The 6656-nt window shown below is 47.8% G+C and overlaps 1 protein-coding gene across 1 annotated transcript in view; it reads left to right on the top strand.

The window, feature by feature from the left end:
• Tmprss5 (transmembrane serine protease 5) overlaps positions 1-6656 on the top strand; it is a 37659-nt gene that overhangs the window by 23129 nt on the left and 7874 nt on the right. Inside the window, exons 3-7 of the mRNA XM_021207453.1 lie at positions 2851-2953; positions 3238-3336; positions 3838-3960; positions 5788-5923; positions 6123-6236. Coding sequence (XP_021063112.1) covers positions 2851-2953; positions 3238-3336; positions 3838-3960; positions 5788-5923; positions 6123-6236 — 575 coding nt within the window. The remainder of the gene's footprint in view (positions 1-2850; positions 2954-3237; positions 3337-3837; positions 3961-5787; positions 5924-6122; positions 6237-6656) is intronic.

Genomic DNA, 6656 nt, shown 5'->3' on the forward strand with positions numbered 1-6656 from the left:
TGTGTGTGTGNGNGTATGTGTGTGTGCGTGTGTGTGCGCGCGTGTGTGCATGTGTGTGTGTGTGTGTGTGTGTGTGTGTGTGTTTTACAGGACAACTCCAGATGTCAAGTGCTACTTATCTTGATTCTTCTCTTCTTTTTCTTCCTTGCTTCCTTGGTTCCTTAGTTCCTTGGTTCCTTCCTTCCTTCCTTCCTTCCTTCCTTCCTTCCTTCCTTCCTTTCCCTTTTTTTGGAAATAACATCTCTTACTGGTTTCTTATTGGTTTGGCTAGGCTAGCTGGCCATCAAGCCCCAGAGATCTAGGATTAAAATCAAGTGCTACTAGGCCCTGGGTTTACATAGGTTCTACAGATAGACTTTAAGCCCTTGTGATTTCATGGAAGCCCTTTGCGGAGCTATCTTTTTATGGAACTGTCTTCTGGACTCTTTCCCTTTCTTTTCTTTTCCTTTCCTTTCCTTTCCTTTCCTTTCCTTTCCTTTCCTTTCCTTTCCTTTCCTTTCCTTTCCCTTTCTTTTCTTTCCTCCCTCCCTCCCTCCCTTCTTTCTTTCTTTCTTTCTTTCTTTCTTTCTTTCTTTCTTTCTTTCTTTCTTTCTTTCTTTCTTTCTTTCTTTCGATTTATTTATTTGTGTGTATGAGTGCTCTATTTGCATGTATGCCTGCAGGACAGAAGAGGGCATCAGACCCCATTACAGATGGTTGTGAACCACCACATGGTTGCTGGAAATTGAACTCAGGACCTCTGAATGAGCAGCCAGTGCACTTAATCTCTGAGGCATCTCTCCAGCCCCAATTTACTTTTAAGTCCTTTTTTTTTGTGTTAGTTTCTTCATTTTTTTCTTTTCTTTTCTTTTTTCTTTTTGGTTTTTGGTTATTTCAAGACAGGGTTTTTCTGTATAACCCTGGCCTTCCTGGAGCCCACTCTGTAGACCAGGTTAGCCTCAAACTCAGAGATCTGCCTGCTTCTGCCTCTCTGTCTTCTTCTTCTTCTTCTTCTTCTTCTTCTTCTTCTTCTTCTTCTTCTTCTTCTTCTTCTTCTTCTTCTTCTTCTTCTTCTTCTTCTTTAAAATTAGGTGTTATTGTTGTTGTTGTTGTTGCTGCTGAGGCTGGCCTTGTGGGTCCCCTCTTTCACCTCTGGAATTTCAGGCATATCCCATCACACCCAGCTAGAGTCTAGTTTTGAGATGCTATATTTATTCTATCAGATTACAAATTCCTTGAGGAAGGACTTACAGCCTACATGTATTTCTTATTTATAATTAACATGTAGCTTGTGTTTTATCAATAAAGCCCTTATTTTCCTCCTTCCCTTCTTTTCTCCACCCCTTCTCCCTCCCTTCCTACTCCCCTCTCCTGTCACTCTCATCCTTTCTTCTTTCTCTTTTCTTACTTCTATGCCTTCCTGTGCCAGCCCTTGGTATACATAGACCAGTGCAGAAAGAAAGAGAAAGAAGTGAAGCTCATATAAGTGAATAAGTTTTCTTTAGGTAAAGACATTCCCTGAAGAAATGACTGAAGGGTCAGAGGGAGGCTGTGAGGCAGGGGTAGCAGACACAAAACCTGTGTAGTGAGAGTGCCTGAAGGTGCCAGAGAATGGCACAGTACTATGGAGAGGGCTGGTGCTGGCAGCAAGAATGGAGAGATGTGGAAGGGCAAGATCCCAAATGCCTTGAAGCTCTGATGTGAGGCTTAGCTTGATGGTGAAGCTGCAAAGATTCACTGGATACTTTGAAAATTGGACCACCATCTTCATAATTGCTTCTTAGAAAGATTACTCAGGCTTTACAACATGGAGAATATGGGCCAGGTCAGTGACCTAATCCTTTCCTGAGGATTGGGGGACTACCTTTTACCACCTACAACTGAAGGACACTAGGATGGGAGTTTAATCACTGGGAGGCAGGAGTTATCACCCTTATTTTATGAATGATAAATGACTGAAGTTTGGAGTGGTAGTCTGAGTTATTTAAGTTCACAGGATAGATGGTAAGACCTAGCTATGAACTTTTCAGTGTTTGTAATTATATTATTTCATTGCTCACCATGGGTCAGGTGTACATGTGAACTATCTTGCTCCTTTCTTTCTTAACCACCCCATCTTTGCTTCATCAATATCTTTTGCCCAGACCACACAATGCCTGACAGAAATACATCAACTCAAGCCTCACTCACTGAAGAGGACCCTGCCTTAGAGACTGTCCCCTCTAGAAACCTTCCTTGATTGTCTTGGAGAAAAACCACCGCAATCTTTGAATGCCATGGGTGCTTTTACTTGAACTCTTTGTGGTGATTTGATGTGTGCCATGACTTGTGTTTGGGACAAGACTGAGAATTCTTTGCAGAATGATGGTTTATACTGAATTACTTAGCATGTCTTCTACGGTGGCTTATGAGCTTTGGCCAAATACTTTTGGGGAATGATTGATGTACGTGTGTGTGTGTGTGTGTGTGTGTGTGTGTGTGTGTGTGTGTGTATCCGTCCTCTTTTTCTGAGACAGGAAGGAATGGAGGTGTCTAGAGTAGGACATTGGTATGCCTCAGGGGGTGACCTTTGGGATGTTCACAGGAGGCAGGAAGAGAGCACAGTTGAAGGAGAACACGGGATCTGCAGTGGAGCAAGTCTGGATTCCAGTTTTCTCCTTGCCCGTACAGCTGGACGAGAGCGAAGTGAACGGGGTTAGGGGTTAGGAGAGCAGAAAGGGTCTGGACAGGCATCTCCAAGCTGAATAGAGACTTACAGATGATAGCCTTGGGAGCAGGGCTGAGATTAGACATGGGAATTTGGTGAGAGCTTGGTCTTCTCTTGGCATCCCTGGTGTGGGGCTGCTGGATCTCCAATCACTATTTCTCCAGAGTCCAACACTGGATGACCAAAGCTCAATGGAGATCTGGTGCACAGAAGAGGGGGCTGAACCTGGGATCTTCAGAACGGAGTTGGGAGACCAGCGGCAACCCAGTAAGTCACACTGGCTGGCTACTAAGGAGGGACAGGATGGGATGGACAAAGGATGCTCTTCCTCCATCCCTTATGCTCTTCTTGGATCAATGTGAGGATGAGGGACATCTCATTTTTTTATCCCCCACTTGCTGTTTCCCACTTCAGGACCGAGTGGGGTCTGGGCTTCAGAGACCAGAACCAGGCTCTATCCCTTGGGGGCAGGCTCCTGTTAGAACCTCAAGGTTGAGTAAAGCTTGCTGACAGGAGGAGACAACCCAGACAGCTCTCTGCTTCCCTCACAGTCCCTCACTCCCGACGCTGGTGCTGCCTGCAGCGTGGCTGTGTGATACTGGGCGTCCTGGGGCTGCTGGCTGGAGCGGGCGTTGCTTCATGGCTCTTAGGTCAGTGCTGGGCCCTTCTGTCTGAGGAGGGAGGAAGACAGGATCTGGGGGGAGCCTGGAGACAGAAGCAGGTGCCGAACAGGCACTATATGTAGATGGATAAGGCCCTCTGTCATCTGTGCTGTGAAGACAGCCAGACAGAAAAGGGGTTACCCATGGAATGGAGGGATTTAAGGGCCATAGAGAGAACAGCTTAGCCTGACAGTCCTGTCACTGTGTGGATGATCCATGGTTTCGGTCTGGTTTCCCCCTCTCCCCATGTAGAAATTGTTTTTAGTGAGAGACAGACAAATAGAAACACAGGATAGTCTGACAGACAGTCCTGCGCCCCTCTTACTGATTGATTGGGGTCTGACTATAGGCAATGTGGCTGATAGAGACTCTTCAGGAGGCAGGCCTACCCCTACTGCGGTAGTGAGTTGCTAGGCACGTTGAGCCTTTCTGGGGAATTTTCCTCCCCATTCCCAATCTCTCTGTGACTTTCTCTGCACTTTCTTAAAGTATTGTACCTATGGCCGGCTGCCTCGCCATCCATCTCCGGGACTTTGCAGGAGGAAGAAATGACTTTGAGCTGTCCAGGAGTGAGCAGCGAGGAAGAGCTCCTTCCATCTCTTCCCAAAACAGGTGGGCGGTGTCAGCAAAGCTCCAGGATGCGGTCTTGCTCTGGCTTAGGGCCCTTTACTGCTTCAGGACCGAAAGGAAGGACTAGCAGTTTGCAATCACCCATCCGTCTCTTCCTCTACTGGAACTGGGTTTGTGACAAGGACCTCCTGGCAGCACTGAGCTCAGATTTAGGGTTTGCAGGCTCCCCTGAGGAGTCCTCTAATCTTTAGCTGGTGTGTGGTTAGGCCAGGCTAGTAGAGAGATGGAAGCTTGTCATTTGGGGGTAGTGTGAGCTAGCAGTTGGGGGGGGAGGAGCTAGTGGTACGGGGTAGCAGTGTATGGACATGGCCACCAGAACATCTGGGGACACCACTCCATATTGTCTCCTGGCTGCCTCCACTGTCCTTTCTTCCAGGTAAGAGGTGGGTTTCACAGAGTACAATGATGTCCAAAGGCTGGATGTTAGAAAGAGTTACAGAAGTTAGATCAAGCCTGGGAGATATATATATTGCTAGATGCATGGCCTTGGGTACATTATTTCTTTGAGCTTCTATTTCTTTCTGTGCACAGTGAAAATGAAAAGTATTTACTGCGTACAGTTGTAATAAGAAAGCATGCAAACTCATAAAAGAAGCTTAGTTGTGAACCTTTGCATTTGTCATCTGGCCTGCCAAAACAAAGCACTACAGACGGGGCAGGGGGTGTGCGTTTATTTTCTCACAGAGTGGATGCTAGATGTCCAGTTACAAAGAGCCAGCTTGGTTCCTGGTGAGGGCTCGCTTCCTGGCTCCCCACAGAATCCTCCTACAGTATCTTCTGTTTTGAGAGGTGGGGAGGGAAAGAATGAATGAACTAGTATCTCCTATAAGGACACTGGCCCACCTGGACCAGCACCCCATGTCCTCATTTCATCTTTAAGTGTCTAACGTATCCAAGCTGGCCTCTAACTCAGTATTCAAGCAGAGGATGGGCTTGAATGCAGGGTCCTCCTGCCTCAACCTCCAGGGTGTAGGGATTACAGGCGGGTTCCACCACACCCAGCACTGGGAATCAAATCCAGGGCTATGTGCATGCTAGGAAAGCATTTTGTCAATGAAGCTGTAGAACAAGGCCCTTTGTTTAATCTTAATTATCTTATTCAAGACTCTGTCTCCAAACACGGTTACATTGAGGGAGGGAGAGACAGAGGGAGGGAGGGAGAGAGGGAGGAAAGGAGAAAGGGAGGAAGAGAGGGAGGGAGGGAGAGGGAGGGAGGGAGAGAGGGAGGGAGGGAGAGAGATTGAGAGAGAGTCTATAACAACATGGGGAAAAAAGAAGTTTATTAATATTAACTATTATTGTCATAATATTTGGCTTTGTCCTGGATCCATCCCTTGTTGATCTTATGGTCTTGGACAAGTTGCCTTCACCTTTGTGCCTCGATATCTGCTCTGTTGAGGGAGGTAACTGCTTTCTTGTAGGGCTGTTGTGGTTAAGAGTGTGGCAGAATACCCCTATTTTTTTCCTTTGTGTGTGTGTGTGCACGCGCGCAGGCGTCTGCCACTGAGTGAATGTGGGGTGTCAGAGGACAATTTGTTGGCTCTCTTTCAATCACCTGGGCTGTGGGGGCTCAGTCCAGGTTGTCAAGGTTGATGACAAGTGTCTTTATCTGCTGAGTCATCTCACTTGCCTCAGAGCGCCTTTTAAAGCGCATGGTCAAAACACAGAACTGAACTATCTACAGAAAGGTAGTTTTTGTTTTCAGAACTGAGCAGGCACCCAGGGGAACAGGGAAGCCGACCTGGGGTGACCCACGTATCCAGCTCCCCTGGACTGGGCAGCAGGAGGGTTTTCACACGGGGGTTTTAGTACCTTTCAGAATAAATGGAGAGGATCTTCTGCTTCAAGTGCAAGTAAGGGCTCGGCCGGATTGGCTCCTGGTCTGCCACGAGGGCTGGAGCCCCGCCCTGGGCATGCACATCTGCAAGAGTCTTGGGCATATCAGGTAACAGCCAGACTTGCAGGGCTGGATGGCTTGTGGGGGGACTGGAGTTAGGAATGTGCCTTCAGAAGTTGCCTTCATGCTCTGGCCCCTTCACAGTGCTGTCACGTCTGCCTCATGCACAGTGTGGTTCTGACCCCCTGACCTCGCTCATGCTACAGTTGGGAGCTGACTTCCTCCTGTTTTCTCTTCCTCTGCTCAGGCTCACTCAACACAAGGCCGTGAATCTGTCTGACATCAAGCTCAACAGATCCCAGGAGTTTGCTCAACTCTCTGCTAGACCGGGAGGCCTTGTAGAGGAGGCATGGCAGCCCAGGTAGGGCTTCTGTGGGTTAGGTGAGTGGTGGGCAGTCTAGACAGATCTTCCTGCAGGGGAGCCTGATGGTGAGGGTGTGGGCAGAGAAGACCAAACCCGGGTCACAGGCCGTGTTTTATGGTATTTACCTCACACAAGAAATGCAAGGCTTGGCATGTAACTCTGAGGCTGTAGAGTGCCTGCCTAGCATATAGAGCCCTGGGTTCAGTCCTTAGTACTGAATGAACTGTGAGGTGTTGTTGCTTAAATTCTAAGCAGGAGGTAGAGGCAGGAGGATCAGCAAGGTCATCACAATAGAGTTTGAGGTCAGCCTGGGATTCAGGAAACATTCTCAAAACAAATGAACAAACAAACAAGCAAGCAAGAACACACACACACACACACACACACACACACACACACACACACACACACACGCGC

Source organism: Mus pahari, chromosome 10 (assembly GCF_900095145.1).
Source record: "Mus pahari chromosome 10, PAHARI_EIJ_v1.1, whole genome shotgun sequence".
Classification (NCBI taxonomy): Eukaryota; Metazoa; Chordata; class Mammalia; order Rodentia; family Muridae; genus Mus; species Mus pahari.